The 19,038-nt window shown below is 38.5% G+C and overlaps 1 protein-coding gene across 1 annotated transcript in view; it reads left to right on the top strand.

The window, feature by feature from the left end:
• FDX1 (ferredoxin 1) overlaps positions 1-17,748 on the top strand; it is a 29,779-nt gene extending 12,031 nt beyond the window's left edge. Inside the window, exons 3-4 of the mRNA XM_081154781.1 lie at positions 9,727-9,856; positions 14,669-17,748. Coding sequence (XP_081010907.1) covers positions 9,727-9,856; positions 14,669-14,783 — 245 coding nt within the window. The 3' untranslated portion in view covers positions 14,784-17,748. The remainder of the gene's footprint in view (positions 1-9,726; positions 9,857-14,668) is intronic.
• Positions 17,749-19,038: the final 1,290 nt, after the last annotated feature.

Raw genomic sequence — 19,038 nt, 5'->3', positions numbered from 1 at the left:
CAGTGTTTGTTAAAATACATTTTTCAGAATTGAGCTATCAGCTGTTACAGTGTTTATACATTTTTGGAGGGACACCCTATAGTTATGATTTTAATTTTAAAATTTGAAGACTTATTTTGTATCTAATATATGCTCTATCCTGGACAGTGTTCAGTGTGTACTTGAGAAGAACGTGTATTCTGCTACAGTTGGGAGGAATGTTCTGTATATGTCTCTTAAGTTCATTTGGTTTAAAGCATAGTTAAAGTCCAACATTTTCCAATTGATTTTCTGCCTGGATGATCTATCCATCATTGAAAATGAGATATGAAGTTCCCTACTATTATTGTACTGTCGTCTGTTTTTCCTCTTAGATATGTTACTATATGCTTAATATTCTTGGGTGCTCCCATGTTGGGTGCATATATTTTTATGACTGTTATATCTTCTTATGTGTTGACTCCTTTATTATTATATAACATGTCTTCTTTATTTCATGTTACAGCTTTTGAATTAAAGTCTATTTTGTCTGGTCAAAGTATATATAACTGTTCTTTTGGTTTCCACTTGCATGGAATATCTTTTTCTATACTTTTACGTTGAGCCTATGTGTATCCTTGAAGCTGAAGTGAGTCTCTTATAGGTAGCATATAGTTGGGTCTTGTGTTTTTATCCATTAAGTCACACTATGCCATTTGATTGGAGAATTTAACCCATTTACATTTATTATAATTATGATAGGTAAGGACTTACTAGTGCCAACCTGTTTCATTGTTTTCTGACTGTTTTATAGTTCCTATATTTCTTTATTCCTCTCTTGCTGTCTTCCTGTGTGAGCTTATAATTTTACATAGTGGTATGCTTTGATTCCCTTTATTGTTTGTATATCTACTATAGGTTTTTGCTTCGTGATTACCATGAGGCTTATATCAAACATCTTATAGTTATTACTGTCTATTTTGTTCTGATAACTTAACTTTGATGGTATACCAAAAACTACATCCTTTTACTTCTCCCCTTTTTAGTTTTTGATGTTTCACAATTTACCTCATTTTATTTTGTGTTCATTAACAAATTTATTGTAGCTGTAGCTTTTTTTTTAATCTTCACCCAAGGACATGTTTATTGATTTTAGAGAGAAAGGTTAGGGGAGGGAAGGAGAGAGAGAGAGAGAAACATTGGTGTGAGAGAAACATCAATTGGTTGTTTCCTGTATGCTCCCCAACTGGGGTGCAAACCTGCAACCTAGGTATATGCCCTGACTGGGAATTGAACCTGCAACCTTTTTGGTGTATAGGATGACGCTCCAATCAACTGAGCCACCTGGCCAGGGCTATAGCTATTTTTAAGTACTTTTTTCTTTAACCTTTATACTAGAGTTAAGTGGTTAACATACCACCATATTACAGTATTGGAGTATTCTGAATTTGACTATATACTTACCTTTACCAGTGTGTTGTATATTTTTATACTTTAAAAAAAATATATATATCTTTATTGATTTCCGAGAGAGGAAGGGAGAGGGAGAGAAAGATAGAAACATCAATGATGAGAGAGTCATTGATTGGCTGCAGCCCACAACCCCGGGCATGTGCCGTGACCGGGAATCGAACGCCGATTTCCTGGATCCTAGGTCAATGCTCAAACACTGAGCCACGCCTGGCTGGGCTATTTTTATACTTTTTAATATTACTAATTAGTGTCCTTTTATTGCAGCAGCATGAATTCCTTTTAGTATTTCTTAAGAGGCAGGCAGGTCTAGTGGTAAAGAACTCCCTTAGCTTTTGCCTGGGAAAAATCTTTATCTCTCAGTTTTGAAGGACAACTTTGCCGGAAAGAATATTCTTGGTTGACAGGTTGGTTTTTTTTTTTTAATGTCAGCATTTGGAATATGTACTCCTACTGTCTCCTGGCCTATAAGGTTTCTGCTGAGAAATCCACTGGAAGCTCTGTGGGGATCCCTTGTAAATTACAAGCCTCTTTTCTCTTGCTGCCTTTAATATTCTCTCTTTGTCCTTGATTTTTGACAGTTTTATTATAATGTATCTTGGAGAAAATCTGTTTAGGTCTAGTTTGTTTGGACAATCTATGAGCTTCATGAACTTGGATGTCTGAATCTCTCCCAAATTTGGGGAGTTCTCATCCATAATTTCTTTAAATAAGCTTTTTGCCCCCTTTTCCCTCTGTTTTCCTTCTGGGACTTCAATAATTCAGACATTGTTTCTTTTGATGATATCCCTTAGATCATATAGACTTTATTCACTCTTTTTCATTATTATTTTTATTCTCTTACTGTATGACTTCAAGTGTCCTGGTTCTGTCTTCTAATTCACAGATTCTTTCTTCTGCTTGACTTTTTCTGATGTTGATGGTCTCTATCGCACTTTTCATTTCATTCATTGTATTCTTCAGTTGCAGAATTTTCGTTTGGTTCTCTTTTGTGATTTCTGGCTCTTTGTTAAACTTACCATATTGTTCATGCATTGTTTTCTTGATTTCATTGACTTGTCTGTGTTTTTGTAGCTCATTAAGCTTCTTTAAAACAGCTATTTTGATTTCTTTATTGGGTAAATAGCAGATCTCCATGTCTTTGGGATCAGCTAGTGGAAATCTCTTGTGTTCTCATGGTGGTATCATGTCTCCTTGATTTTTCAGATTCCCTGAAATGACAGTCACCTCCTTCAGTCTTTACAGACTGACTTTGGCTGAGAAATACCTTTCATCAGCCCTGGTAGGGATTCTGAGCTTTCTCAGCCTTCAGTGGATTCACCTGCTCCACACTTGCTCCCTCTTGTGGTGGAAGTCTTAAGCTTATATGCCTTCTCTAAATTCTGCAGAGCCAGGTTGTGTGCTGACAGCCTCCCTTTTACTTTCCTGAGGGCAATCTTTCCTAGTCCTGCAGATTTGTGCTGGCTTTTTCTGCTTACTCACTAGCCATTTGCCTAAGCTCACTATTGCCATTGCTGGGAGTATGTACAGGGAGTTTGCCACAGGTGGGGGGGATATGTGGGTGAGGGTGTTCCCAGCACTCATGAGTTGGCTTCCCAATAGTGTCTGTGACATGGTTAGTAAGATCTGTGTCCCTTTGATACATTTTGAGCCCTGGCTGCTGATCTACCAGCCACTCACTGTCCCCCAGCTGCTCACAACTCACTACTCTGGATGAGACAAGAGAGAAATTGGTCTCTTTTGGTAAATAGCAGATTTTCTCAGAATGGCTCTCCTCATTCTTGGACTGGAGCTTCAGTCTCCTACTTGGATCCCTGAAAAAGCACGTTTGTCTATGGATGGATGCCATATTATTGTTAAGAGTGGAAGACGATTGAGGGACACCTTTTTTGGCCTTCTTGCTGCTGTCATTCCCTCATCACAATTAATTTTAAAACATTTTCATCACTCAAAATGGAAATCCTGTACCCTTTACCTATTATTCCTCAATCCTCCATCTCCCTACCCCTAAACAACCACTTATTTACTTTTTATATCTATAAATATGCCTATTCTGGATCTATATATAAATGGAACTGTATGTGTGATCTTTTGTATCTAGCTTTTAGTATATTGTTAAGGTTCGTCTATGTTGAAGCATGTGTTAGTACTCTATCTCTTTATGGCTAAATAATATTAATATTCCATTTTATGAATGTGCCACATTATGTTTACCCATTCATCACCTCGTGGAAATCTGGATGGTTTCCATTTCTTTGCTGTGACCATTAATGAAGGCAGTTAATGAAGAAAGGATATTCTTTTCAACAAAGTGTAAATGTTAGAAGAATTGGACACTATATGAAGGAAAAAAATCTCAAACTAAAAGTGACACTTTTTACAAAACTTAATTTAAAAAATGACTTAGATCTAAATGTAAAAGTTAAACTGAAACATTAAAAAGAATGCTCAGGAGAAAATCTTTGGGACCTGGGGATAGGCAGAGTTCTAAAATGATGCTAAAAATACAACCTATAAAAGAAAAAAATTATAAACCAAAAGTGTTTGCTCTGCCTATGACATTGTCAAGAGAAGGAAGAGATAAGTTACAGAGGAGGAGAAAATACTTGCAAATCACATCTCTAATAAAGGACTTTTATCCCTAATAAGTAAGGAACTCTCAAAACTCAACAGTAAGAAAACAACCAGTTAGTAAATGAGTAAAATAATGAGTAGATACTTCACCAAAGAGAATATAAAGATGACAAATAAGGATATAAAAAGATAGTCAGGAGCAGCTGAACCTGAACTTGTGCGTGTGCACAACTCTGTGCCATCTAGAGCTTTGTCCTAGTGGTACAAGAGATGAACGATGATGCCATTCTCCCAAATGGCTTTGGAGAAGAGAAAAAAAAGACATTCAAGCTCTCCAGTTTTTGGAGAACTGCAAATGAAAACCACAATGCGATACCACTGTATACCTACTAGAAACATGTGGTACATCCATATAATGGAGTACTTGTCAGCAGTGAAAAGGAATGAACTGTGGATACATAGGGCAACTCGGATGAATCTGAAGAGCATCATGCTGAGTGAAAAGCCAGTCTCAAAAGGTTACATACTGTATGGTTGTATTTCTGTGACACTCTGGAAAAGTCTAAACTATAGGATGGAGAACAGAGTGATGCTTGCCAGGGGTAGGGGTAGGGGACGGTGTGATTCCAAAGGGGCCACCCAAGAGGATTTTTGGGGGTGATGAAACTGTTCTGTGTCCCAATTGTGGTGGTGCATACACAAACTTACACATGTGCTGAAATTCATAGAACCGTATGTCAAAAAGACAAAAGTCAGACGCTTATTTATTGGGGACTACCTGTAATTACAAGACCAGGACACTAATAAGTTGGAGGAAATAGCCATCATGAAAAAGTAATTTTTAATGAGATACGAGATTAATAAAGAATAAAAGCAGAGTAACTTTTTTTCCTTGAAATAACCTCTTGTTCTCACAATTTTAGACTCTTAAAAAATTTTTTTCGCCCTGGCTGGTGTGGCTCACTTGGTTGGAGCATCCTCCCCTACACCAAAAGGTAGCGGGTTTGATTCCTGGTCAGGGCACACACCCAGGTTGTGGGTTCGGTCCCAGGTTGAGGCACATGAGGGAGGCAACCAATCAATGTTTCTCTCTCACATTGATGCTTCTCTCTCTCCCTCCCTCCCTCCCTCTCTCTCTCTCTCTCTCAGATCAATTTTTTAAAAATCTTTTTTTCACTAAATGCTTTTTTTAGAGACATGTCTTCACTGTTCTCTAAAATTCTTCCTTTTTTATAGAACGTAGAGGTTAAATCTCAAAAAAAGCCTTTAAAAATCTGCTCAGATTGTCTTATTATTTTGGGGTTTTCTGGATTGTCTGTTCTAATAAGTACTTTGGAGTCTTGTCAGTCTTTGCTGCAGTTTTTTCCTCTGTAGTAGGACTTGTTCTACAATATGACATTAGGTTTCTCTGAGTCACTATTCAGGCTGTGTTCAGTATTTCATTCTGAGTCTTAAACTTTCTGTTATATTTGAGTTTCTTCCTAGCATGAAGACTAAGAAGAACATACCTGGTCACAGCTTGTGGTGGAGAAGTTTGAAAGGGACTATAAAATAAGGAGGCATCATGAATGTGATCCATTTATTTAAAGAGTAAACATGGTACTAGAATGTGTAATAGGAACTTAGTGTGTGGGAACCAAAAGTTAATCTGTATACACTCAACATTTGTCAAGTTCTTCTTAGAATACTCTCTTCAGCTCTGAGCTTGGCAACTTAAGCAAGATGTGGAAACAATTGGCAAGGTTCAGAAGAGGGCAATAAAAGTTATATTAGAGAGTGAAAATAAAACCTTTAAGAAAAGTTTAGAAGAATTGACGTTTCCCAGGGAAGAGAGAGTTTAAAGTGTATGAAGAGCTGGGTGGATGGTAACACTTTGTGTCATCTGATCAGTTGGTACAAAAAGGAATGTCCTAGATTTTTCTGGAAGGATTTATGGGCATGTGAACTTTTCTCTCCATTCCCAGATGATTGGGACCATACTGTGTGCACTCTCTTCTTCCCCAGGCTGCTCTCACATGTACTTTTCGGGTTCTCTCTACCATTTGGGACATTCTTGTTTTGACTCCCTTTCTAGGAGGGGGGTCTCACCTTGGCGCTCTCTGCTTCTGATATTTCCTTCCCTCTTTTCCCCCTCCCCCTTTGTAAAACTTCCTGGCTTTCGCTTCTGTCTTTTCTATCTTAAATCCACCCTTTACACACAACCACCAGTGACATCTATCGAAAATAAAGCTGACACATCACTTTCCTGCTCAAACTGCTTTGGCAGCTTTCTGTAACCTGTAGCAGAGGTTCCCTACTACATGGATCTGGGAGAGGAGGGACCGGTGTTCATAGCCCCTGGCCAGTGTCATATCTGTGGCAGCTCACCATAAAAGATGGTTAACTGAGCTTTGTTACCCACCCAGTGTGTTGGGAAACAAGGTGGAGAGTAACTGGCTTATAGAACAAGTTCAGGCTCCTTAGGGAAGCATGGGAGACTCTCCATGCTTGGTCCCCTGCCTCTGCAGCCCCCCCACCTCATCCTGCCCCGGACTGTGAGTTTTGTTTTCCTTCCATCTTCTGTTATACTTGGCTTGCACGTCTCAGGATTTGTTATTTTAATAACAAATCTGAAGAAAATTGCTGAGAATATTTTGTAAGGATTGTTTTATATTTTAAAGACAAAAGGAGGTTGGATTTCCTGACTTTTGTGCTGCAATATTTCCAGAGGGATTTGCCATTTTAGTTTTGGGTTTGTCTGCATTGGGTATTGATAAGATAAACATAGAAATCAAGATAAGTATATATTTATTGAATACTAGGGAATAAATCTATTAAGAGTGGTAATACTTCTCTGTGGAGTCATAAAATATTTGAGGCAACAGGCCCTTAGTGATCATCTACCTCAATCTCTTATTATAAATATGAGAGGAAAACAGGCCTGAGAGGCTTGCCCAGGACACAGCAGACGGTGTGGTAGGTCCATCTAGAGCCTGGCCCCGACCTCAAGGCTGCACTACACCAGTTCTCCCTTTACTGCAGGGTTTCTAAACTTTATATATATATATGGTGTGTGTGTGTGTGTGTGTGTGTGTGTGTGTGTGTATTTTAAGCAGAGAATGCCCTTTTTAAGCGAAGTATATCCATTTACCTTTTGTGTGAAATATTTCAAATTTACACAAAAATAGAAAACTAAGCTACTTGTTCAAATAACCAATTGGTGTGTATGTATATTTGTGTATTATATATATGTATACATTTTTATATATCTAATACTTCAGGTGACTTAGATTATTGAGTCGAAGGATCTAGTTGTCTTCAGCTTTGGGAAACTTAGCTAAAGTTATGACTCATCTCTAACTAGTAGTATGACCTTAGTGTATTTATTTAACTTCTTGGGTTTAATTCTTAATATGTTTATAAAAAGAAAGTTGAATTACTCTAAGATTTCTTATAATTTTCAAGTAATAATAATTACCAACACTTACATAGTGCTTACTATCTACCAGTCGGTTGCAAGTACATATGTGAAGTACAGATTCATATGTAATGCTCACAACTAACATGTGATGTTGGTGCAGATGAACTTTTGAGAAAACTGAGGTATGGAGGGTTAAGTAGCTCAAGTTGATGGCTGGTAGTACAAGTGGAGCTGGGATTGAAGCCAAGGAGTCTGGCTCCAGAGCCCTCACTTATGACTCCCGTACTTCACTATATGTTCTCTCTCTACTTAGTCTTATTATGTCTTTGAATTAGATTTTATAAAAATGAACATTTTTGTCTGTCTAGTATGGGTCAATGGTTGAGCATCGACCCATGAACCAAGAGGTCACCAGATAGATTCCCAGTCAGGGCACATGACCTGGATTGCAGGCTCCATCTCCAGTATGGGGTGTGCAGGAGATAGCTGATTGATGTTTCTCTCTCATGGATGTTTCTATCTCTCTCTTTCCCTTCCTCTCTCTCTCAAATCAATAAAAACGTATTTTAAAAAATGAACGTTTAAGGAAGCCTCTCTTTTCTTTCTTGATTTTTTTAAAAATAACAAAATATGAATAACAAATGTTTAAATTATGAGGGAACCATTCTTGTTAAAAATTATCCATTCAGAGGAAAATTAAGGTTACTAGTTATTGATAGTAGTTTTCTTACGTATTTTATATGTTGTTTACTGACCAAAAGAGAATCTAAATCAAACTGAAGTAGCTCCTAGGAGTCTGTAATCTTCAAAGTTGTATTATGGCTTTTATTTTTGTTTATGTATTTATTTAATAAGTAGCTCTTTTACTTTATTTTTTTTCTGATTTTTTATTTGAGAGAAAGGGAGAGGGGGAGAGAAGGAGAGCAACATTGATTTGAGAGAGATACATCGAGTGGTTGCCTCCCCTACGCACCCCAACCAGGGATCGAACCTGCAACCTGAGTATGTGCCCTGACTGGGAATTGAACCCATGACCTTTTGGTGCACAGGACAATGCTCAACCCACTGAGCCACATAGGCTAGGACAAAGTTGTATAATGGTTTTTAAAAATTAGTATTAAAAAATAAACCAGAAAAACAATTTTTAAGGTAGAATGTAACGAGAACACAATGCTGCACCATTCTTCTTTGCCAGACCCCCTTGGCTGCCATAGTTTAAGAGGAGCCCAACCAGGCTGAGAGAAGGGGTGTAGAACTGTTACGTAAGCAAAACTGGAAAGACTTGAGTGTGCTCAGCCTGGAGAAGGAAGAACAGTCTCAAATATATGAAAAGCTGTTGTTTAAAAGAAGGATTCACTAAATAGTTTATAAAATTTTCATAGAAACAGGAGAAAAGTAGTTGCCAGGGGCTAGAGGTGGGAAAAACAGGAAGAGGTTGGTAAAAGGGTACAAACTTTCAGCTAGGAGATGAGTAAGGTCTGAGGAGCTAAAATATAACATGGTGACTACACTGCTGTATAACTGACATTTGCTAAGAGAATAGAACCTAAATGTTCTCCCCAAATTTATATATAAAATGGATGTGTTAACTAGATGAGAGGAATAGTTTTACAATGTATATGTATATAAAATCACATTGTACATTTTAAATATCTTACAATTTTATTTGTCTATTGTATCTCAGTAAATTGCAGGGGGGTGAGGATTGGATTCCATGGGGTAGTATTGGACCAGCAGGTGGGAGTCAGCCTTACAGACTAGCTCGGTAGAAGCTCAGTGCAAGCTGGCCGGCTACACAGGCGCGCTTGCTTTCTCAGGAGGCTTTCAAGCAGAGGTTGGCTAGGCCCTGGCCAAAGGATATGCAGAGCAGGTTCAGTCATGGTTTGGTTGGACCAGATGACTTCTCAGTTCCCCCCTTTTCACAGTACCTGGCATATAATAGGCACTCGGTAATAACTGTTAAATTAATAGCTTAAAAATGGGACAGGAGAAATTTCTCATTATTTAAAATCAATGTGACTCTTGAAGGGAACTTACTTGGTTCTGTCCCGATCACAAGGAAAGACCGAGGGGGAGGAATATGAACCGTTGTTTAGACGTAGGTTTGCTCACTGGGCTCTTTCAGACGATATGTGAAAGTGATTTCACATTGTGTGTGGGGGGGCGGGGTTGTCCCTAATTCTCATTATTATTCAGAAATAAAGCCCTATGTGTGTATGCTAATGCCGATTCTAAAATGTAGAAATAATTAACTTTAATTCAGACCCAGTTTGAATTGTGTTTAATGCAGAGCGGAGTGTGTTCAATGTCTGTCGCTCTTGTAGGTGCATGTGAGGGAACCTTGGCCTGCTCTACCTGCCACCTCATCTTTGAGAAGCACATATACGATCAGTTAGACGCGATCACTGATGAGGAGAACGACATGCTTGATCTGGCGTATGGGCTAACAGAGAGGTAAGATCTTAGGGCCACTTCAGTTGTACTGATGGTCGGCCAAGAGACAAGTTTCACTAGTTCACCTCTATCTGAGACCAGACCTGTGTGTGTAATAGTGATCTTCCTGCGTAGATAGGTAGCAGTTACAAACTGTGAATATAAAATACATGACATTTCTCTTTGTTTTTACTATTCTAAAGTCTAGCCGTTATGAAAGTTTCCTTTTTATAAAAGTAAAGAAATAAATCTTTTAGTCTATTTTTATTCCAGAATAAATATTTATCACAGTTTCGTGAATTAGGGTTAAATTTAATGCTTTTTATGGTATTATTGAAGGACAGATTTGATAATTGAATGAAATTAAAATGGAAAGTTTTACCTACTGGAGAACAGAATTTTTAAAGAAACTTAATATATAATACTAATTATGTTAAAATGAATAGTTCTATTTCTAAGTGTGCATTAAACTCCATCAGTCAGAGGTTATTCTTGTTATTAATTAATAGGTAGAATTACTCTTAAAAAGTGGTGAGATCTAAAGTAGCAAGTGAGTGATATCAAGTGATGCCTTATTCTTAAAAATTGTCCAATTTTTTGGTTGGAGTTAGGGGAAGTAGCTAGTTGATGTACTGTTTTAAGGGGCAAGATAATGAGGACTTATGTAAGGTTGGCTTTGGTGTTTACCTGTAATTTGGTAACCCTAATGAAAAATAATTTTAAAAAAACCAGTAATAATAATAGCTTTATTTCAGGTGTATTACATAACTACAGTTTTGTTAGACCCTTAACAAACTATCTTATCTAAAAACATAAACTTTCTTATGCTCACAAAAATGTTTAGGTCATTGGCATTTATTTAGAGGTGAAGAATAACTTTATTCCTTTCGTAGTTCATTTCCCTCTTGGTGGAGGTGAGACTGATACCTGGGAGGAGAAACTGGGGAAGTAGTGTCTCCTTAGACTCCCAAGCAAAGCAGCTTACGGCTGCCATCTGCCTGCCCCCTCACGTCTTCAGGTACCAGTCTCTATCACCACCTTCTTTTCATAAAGATAATTCATACACTCAAGACTGTGTTAATTTGGTCCTAAGAATTGTTCATCTCCTAATGGGAGGGAGAGGGGTAAATCATGGCTAAGTGCTTGCCCTTTTATTTCGATAACATTTGCCCGTGCATGGAACAGACAGTACTCTAAGTGAAAAGAAGAAAATTTGAGGAGAGCCACAGTTAGAAGAGATACACAAATGTGAAAAGATACAAAAGACCTAATGTAAATGTGAACTAGCCAAGAACCTTGATAATAAAATTCAGAAGTTTTAGAACAAGATAGTGAAGAGGAAGGACTGGCTTTTATGGCATTCACAGTAGGGCATCGCCAACCACTTGTGGAATTAATGGTTGATAGAGAGAGGTTCAGGAGTTCTCTGTGACTGCATTTGATGATTGTCAGCACTTGCTGCCACTTTTCCAAGGGCATCCTACACAGAGTCCTCAGTCTCCGTGTTTGTAAGATGAAGATAAGAACAGCTACCTCATAGGGTTGCTGTGTGAAGCGCTGTGGAGAAAGCATTCATTGGATAGTCATTGTTAGCATTATAGCTATAATCACATTGGTTTATGTGTCGGATTCTTACTATAATGTAGAGGCACTTAAAGATTATTTCTAGCCATCAGAGTTATCCCCATTTTTAGGTTGGAAAACAAGGCATAGTTATCAGAAATTTGCACAAGGCCTCACAGCTACAGAGTGACGGTCCGGATTTCAGTCAGTTTATTTGGGGCCCAAAGCCCTTGATTTTTTACGTTTTCAAGCTTCTCTACCCTTAGAAGTAAACACAACACCCAGTATATTTCCACTGCCAGGTATATATGACGAGGGTGACTGGAGAAAGTATCTCCAAGGTTTGCACAAATGTCAAAATTTTGTGGGACTAATAGTGAGATCAAGGAAAAAGACTGCTGTCTCCTTCTCTGGAGGGGGAAGACATTTGCCACACTGGGTGGACCTAAAAGCCGGAGACCTTAAGGAAGTGGAGAGGTAGGAGACGGAGAGAACGGCCTCCAACTGCCAAGGCCGTATCTTCCAGGGTCATAGAGCCAGCAGGGGCTCAGTGCCACCCCTCTCTGTGTTCCCATGACACACTTTTTACTGTACTGTGCCCCATTTCATTGATGGCTATTTCTCTTACTAAATTAAAAGTTCCTTGAAGACTAGCATTATCCTCCTTGTCTTCATATGAACACCAAGAATAAGCGGCTGTCCCTCCAGGGCTCACCACAGCGCTAATGAATTGGTCTACGTTGGTTTGTCTCATTTTCCCTCTGGCACATGGAGCTTAATGTGCGCTTGAGTATTGTCAAGGCTGTTTCTAATTCAGCAAATGGGAACTGTTGGTAGAAGGGGATTTCTTTTTCTATTAGCGATCAATATTTCCCATGGTTACACTTACTCCCTCACTCAAAAACGTCCCAGTGGTTCCTCATTGCTCACCAATTAAGACCTGAGCTCCTTTATTGCTGTTCAGAGCTGTCTGTGGCTGAGCCATCTTTCCAGCCCATCACTCTCCTGTCCTTGTTTGCTCTGCTTACCAGCCAAGCTAAAAGCCCACAGTGCCTCAAACTTGCCTTGAATTCTGTTACCTTTGCCTCAAATGCCTTTCTGCTTTATCTTTTATTAAATATTAAATCCTACCCAGCCTTTGGAGCCCATTCTAAACCCCACCTCCCCTGGACAGAAGTAAGTGTTTTCTCCTCAGACCTTTTGGCTTCCACTCTCTGTGGCATTTCTCACAAGCTCATATGTTATATTATCTGCGAATGGGTCTCACCTTTTCTATTTGATTGAGATTGCACTCCTTAATACTAATATTAGCAACTAGTCCTTGCCACATTCCAGTGAAGAACCTGTTTCTTATCCATCTTTAGGATGAGATTAGGAAACGAGTGTTTGGGGAAGGGCACTAAGAAAGTGGACACACCACGTTCAGGCTGGATTCTGGACCACTGGGCTGTTTGAATGAGTTGCTGTTCTTTGTACCCACACTGATATTTAGTACTGTGCCTTTAGATGCTCAGGAAATGCTTGATGAAAATATGTTAATGAAACCAAGACCTCCATATCACATTCAGTCAAATCGAAGATGATTTGATTGTAAGATGGCATTTATTTTTGTTTGCTACTAAGAAAGAAAAAAGTTCTGGTAGAAAAAATATGGCACAAAGTTATCTTATCACTTAACCTATTTTGTGCATAGTAAAAGAGCTATTTTGAATTAACCTAGGCATAGATTTGTATGTCACTGTTAAAAAAGGAAAATATAAATAAAATTGGTAGTAATTCTGAAAAAATGGAATTACAGCTATTCTTCCAATGACAAATTGCTTTACAAATATCAAATTTACACTTTTACAGATATCACATTTACACTCTGCTGTGTTTGTTTTCTTAATTTTTTCTTTTGTAATCTTTTTGCACCCATTTTATTAACAACAGTGAGGTTCTTCGGGTGCCGCTGGAATAAGAATTTCCAGAGGCCTCCATGGAGGATGAGGTATTATAGAAAGCTTTATTTCTGTGGAATTACACCCCTGAGTTTCCACAGCCCCATTTCCCTTTGTCCCGCCAAGAAAAAAAGTCCCATTATATTTTCAGCAGGGCTAAGATCAGAGCCAGTGTCCAGAGTTTTTGTTCCGTGTTGGAGCAGTGTCCATTCCAGCATCAGGCTAGCTTAGTAAGGGTTTCCAGCTGCAGCCCATTAGTCCATTGAGTGTGGGGTCCATAGGACCACATGGATATGGAGGGAACACAGGCGAATGCAAGGAAGCAGGAACAAGAGAGCCACACGAGCCAAGAGAGAGAGCTCCTTTGTCTGCGGGATTATGCATTCCCAAATTTTTGTGGGCTTGCATAGGCCCTGCCCTCTCTGGCCAATGGTCTCTGTTCCCGGGTTTGACTGACACAGTACAGGCATCTTCCCTGTACTGTGTATGCACCCAGCTTTCCCTTTGTCCAGTCCCTTCCCCGAGTTATCTGCAGGGGATGGGCTGGTGGTTCCCTGGGGAGTATGAAATTGCAGCTTCCTGGTGAAGCTGCCCAGATGACATGCCTATAGTTTCTGGTCTTCCTTTGCTCCTTTCCTAGTGTTAATAACTAGCTAATTACAACAGTATCATTTTGACTGGCAGTTAAATTCAACACATGTAGCAGTAACGTACTTCTCATAACTCATTTGAAGAGACACCTATATGAATATTGTAACCAAGTTTGCAGCTCTCATGTGACTGTCACCTCCCAGTGTAGCAGTGATTGTTAGATGCCATTGATTTTAAGACTTATCTTGATTTTAGAGATGTAAAAAACATGGGGAAAATATGTATTTGATCATTGAGGACTTCTGTCTGTGTTTATTCCAAATTTCTTGTTTTAGATACTTTCTTATATGGTCTGTATGGTTTTAATTGTCTGGGAATTGATTAGTCATTTTCTTGGCATTGCTAAAACCTCAGTTCTCTTCTCCACTGTTGTGCGTTCTGATTATTTTATTGCTTGTCAGTCCTTTCACCAAAAAGCAGTAGTTCTGGTGAAACAATTAGTAGATGACGGAGATGAAAGACTAAAAGGAAGCTGTGGCCCACTAGGCTTTTTGCTTTTCATGTTCACATTTTGTTACCCTCTAGTTGAGGGTTGAATGTATTTTTTTCAACTTAATAGAAATGTAAAAGGTAAATAAATTCTCAACTTCTTTGGGTAAGAAAATGTTCTGTACAACAGCATTGTTTTATGAATAATATATGCTTAATACTAAATCATCCCTCCCCCTTTTTTATACAGATCCCGGCTGGGCTGCCAAATCTGTTTGACAAAGTCTATGGACAAAATGACTGTTCAAGTACCTGATGCCATGTCCGATGCCAGACAGTCCATCGATATGGGCAAGAACTCCTAAGATAGAATAAATAGGAATCTTTTCACAAAATTTTACCTATTTTTATAATTATTATTTCTTAATTAGATGAGAGAATGGATGAATGGGTTTACTATTATGACCAGCTTTACGACTTTAATTCACCTTGTGTAATTACTGTGTTTTGTAGTCCGAAAGTATGCAATCTTTATTTTGGTTAAATTATAAAAAGCAAATAAAATATTAGAAATTAGTGTGATAAAATGATACGTATTTTACCTTATGTTTGTTTAGCAACTTTAGCAAAATGTTTTCACATGAATTCTGTTCCTACTTGTCTATAAAGTAGGTTTAAATGGTCCTATGCCTGTGAGATATGGGTGAAGGCAGGGATCTGGCGGCTTGTCTAGGGCCATACAATGAATTAGGAAATCTGTTCCAGAACCTCCATCTTGCTACTACAGATTAGCTGTTCAGATTGAAACTGCAGAAATTATGAATATCTTATTTATACTAGTAATTAGTATGAATGTGTATGGGAAAACTATTGCTTTGTGAACTGATTAATTTCAGAGACAGTTGTAACCTTATAAATAAGTATTTCAGGATTCTGATTCAGTGAAAAGTGTAAGTCTGAGCACAGGGGCTATAACCCTGTCACAGAAGTTTGGTCTCAATTCTGACTAAGCCGGACGAATAAAAAAAAAAGTAGCAGTCTTTATTCTTTTCTATCCTAAGCAGAATGGCGTGTCTTTGTAATACTTTAATAATGCTGATCTGTAAATCTCTGCCTGTAATGGAGTAGAGATCTTATGGATTAGGTTTTCTTGTCGCGAGCTGCAGAAGGAGATGAGCAGGCGTCCCCACTGCCCACCCCGGAGGGGGCCAGTCCCCTCCACCGGGACGGAGCTGCGCATGTGCAGCGAGCTCAGCAGCACATAGTCCCGGAGATGTGGGGAACGGCTTCATCACCACGGATGACCAGTTATGCTCGGCAAACATTTGTATCTGTATCTCCACTCTAAGTAAGCTAGTAGATGATATAAAGAGGTGTGCAGCATGCTCTTGGAAATATGATAAAACTCGCTTGGAGTGGTCATGGGGAGGGCAGAACAAATAAGTGAAAGAAAAAATGAACTGTAAGACTTGAGTTAGCTTTGGCATATCTGTGCAGCTTTATCATTTGCACAAATATTTGTTAATCACAGTATTTGACCTACAACATTGTGTTATGTCCTTTGGGGAACACAGAGATGAACAAAGTAAGGATGCCCTCACAGAGCTCCCCTTTTATTAGGAAAAGATAAAATGTCTGTATGTACAAATAGATTTGCATGAACTAAGCTGACCAGTTTGCCAAATAGAATACTTTAAAACTAACATGTAAAAGGTGATTAGGAAGAATTTAGGGCTTCTAATGTTTATTAGACATTTTGTAACTATCAAGTGCCTTCTATGTGGAGAGCGCAGTATTTAAAATACTTTAAAATAATCGGTTCTTTTCATTAGCTTCAGTACTCTCCTTGTAGTCTTTCGTGGGTTACCTCAACTCTCCTTTCCAGAACCTTATGATGACATTCAGCCTAAACACTCTAAGATTTAGATTCTAATTTTCTCAGATTTCAAATTAGAAAAGTTTATATTAATGAAGTTTAATTGTATTAAATAAAACCGACCAAACTTATTAAATGGAAGATATATCCTAAATTGGTTGGCATAAAGATTATTTTCTTCATTTTGAAAAAAAATTCTTCCTTGTTTAATGGTGTGTGCAGTCGGGTAACTTTTAGTTCTCTATTGCTGCAAAACAAATTGCCCCAAAACAGTGGCTTCAAACAACAATAATCTTTTATCGTCTCCATTTCTATGGGTCAGGAATTCACAGGAATTCCCTGCTTTGGCAGGGACGCTCATCACTGCTCCACAGTGTCTGGGGCCTGAGCTAGGAGATGTAAAGGCCGGGTGCTGGAGTCATTGAAGACTGGTGATTCCCACACGTGACTGGCACGTCGATGCTGGTGGCCTGGGCTTCCTCACAATGTGATGGCTGGGTTCTAAGAGCCAGCACATGACAAAGCTTGCATGCCAGGCAGGAGCGGGATCCTTTTAATGACCTAGTCATGGAAGTTACATAGCCTCACATCTGACATTTTTTCACTAGAAGTGAGGCACTAAGCCTGGCCCATCATTTGAAGAGAGGGGTGTCAGAGAATTTGCATACATGTTTTATTTTTTATCTTCACCTGAGAATATTTTTTTTGCATTGCTTTTTCAGAGAGAATGGAAGGGGGGGAGAGAGAAACATTGACATGAAAGAGACACATCAATTGGTTGCCTCCTGCTCGAGCCCCAACCAGAGCCAAGCCTGCAACCAAGCAAGGTACATACCTTTGACTGGAATTGAACCCGGGATCCTTCAGTCCGCAGGCTGATGCTCTAACCACTGAGCAGAACTGGCTTGGGCTGCATACATGTTTTAGAGCCACCACAGTAACCGTTATTTTAGGTTAACTTATATTATTGCCTGTGAAAATTGGCCTTTTAACTAACGGTGTTCTAATATTTTTAAGAAGGGCTAGATTTTACTGTTGTACTGTGTTTTGAAAGATTCTGTGTCTTTATTATGTCGGTTTATTTGTTTCATTCGAACTCAGTGTTTTCTTCCTGACAGATGATTTAAATCACAGGGAACAATGGTGGGCTGTCTCTCAATGCCGTGCCATCTAGTTTACATTTCTCGTCATTTGCCATCAGGAGAGGCGTCTCCCTTTGCTATAATACGCTATGTGATTGTTGGTTACGTGCTAATACTTCATATTGTATGTGGTTTTCACAGAGAAAACCAATCTGTAATCAAGTAATTCAGAACTGCTCGATGAGTTTTTTAAGCAAACCATTCTAAAAATTTCCAAGACCTTTGCCTAACTTTCACTGTGAAAATATCTAATTTTTGTCTTAAAGGACAGTTTTCCTGTTTATAACCATTAAAGGATCTCATGGCAATTCATGTGGCTTCTCTAATGGTCATTCAGCATTTGTTAGAACTGTTACATTTCACTTGAAAGGTTGTTTTCTAAGGGAAACTTAGATTCATTACGTTTTCCCATATTTTTTTCTTCCTTTTTACAACTCTTCTAATTTCTTTTCCTTCCATTAAACTACCTGAAATATTGTGGTTAACCACATTTTGTAAAAGGCGAAAGCTTTATACATTCTGAAACCAAGGTATAAGGTAAACTTCATTTTGGATCAGAATTTGTTAGATGGCTTTTTTATTCATAGGATAACTTATAACTCTGTGAAATAAAAAAATAGGAATAATATGTTATATGTACATTTAAAATAGCATATGAAACCTAAGTGTAAACCATTCAAAGTCGTTCAAACATTACATATCAATTTCGGTTCCTATTAGAGAACTATTTAAGAATAGAAATAAGATCTTTGTTAAGCAACAAAAGGATTCCTTTAATGCGGCAACCCTTCACATGATATCAAGTTATTTTTATCAGCTTTTTTTCTGTTTATGAGTTTCTAGAAACTGAAGAATTAGAAAACCAGCTGGAGGAAGGAAGGCATGATCACTTGAAGACAAATAAATGTGGCTGGGAGTTAGAAGATAATTTAAATCTCCCAGAAGCACCTTAGGAGAGAAGTTGACAGGAAAGATCTTTATAGTGAGATGCACTACTTCTGCAAAAACTGTTAGTAATAAATCATCTAATCAGTGTCTTACTTCTCTCTATTTGACTCTCATTTGTTTATCTTTTTTAAAAATGTGTTTTTATTGATTTAAGAGAGAGGAAGGGAGAAGGAGAGAGAGAAAAATTGCTGAGAAACATCCATTGGCTGCCTCCTGCATGCCCCCTAGTGAAACCTGGCGTGTGCCCTGATGGGAATCGAACTGGTGACCTCCTGGTGCATGGGACAGTGCTCAACCACCTGAGCCACACTGGTCAGACTCACTTATTTATCTTATTACCTGGATGTATTTATTATTTGTCATTTCATTTTTAGACTTGAGTGTTATAAAATTAAGCAGAGCCATTGTGCCTTTCTGGCTCCCTTTGTGTACTAGTTGTTTCTGAAACCGTTACCTCGGCCTGACCTACCCCAGTGTCTCCATCGCTCCCTCACCTGTCCCAGTGCTCTGCCTCACACAGCCCTTCATAGCATTTACAGCATGTGTTACGTAACATTCCACAAAGCAAAATTCACACTTACTACATTTTCTCCCTGGTAGATTAAGCTTTTTAAGAGTGAGGACTGGGTTGTGTTCAACTGTGTAACTGCAGTG

The sequence above is a fragment of the Miniopterus schreibersii genome, assembly GCF_964146895.1.
Source record: "Miniopterus schreibersii genome assembly, chromosome: 12".
In the NCBI taxonomy this organism is placed as follows: Eukaryota; Metazoa; Chordata; class Mammalia; order Chiroptera; family Miniopteridae; genus Miniopterus; species Miniopterus schreibersii.
Note: the sequence above shows the minus strand (reverse complement) of the source record. Positions and strands in the feature narration are given on the sequence as shown.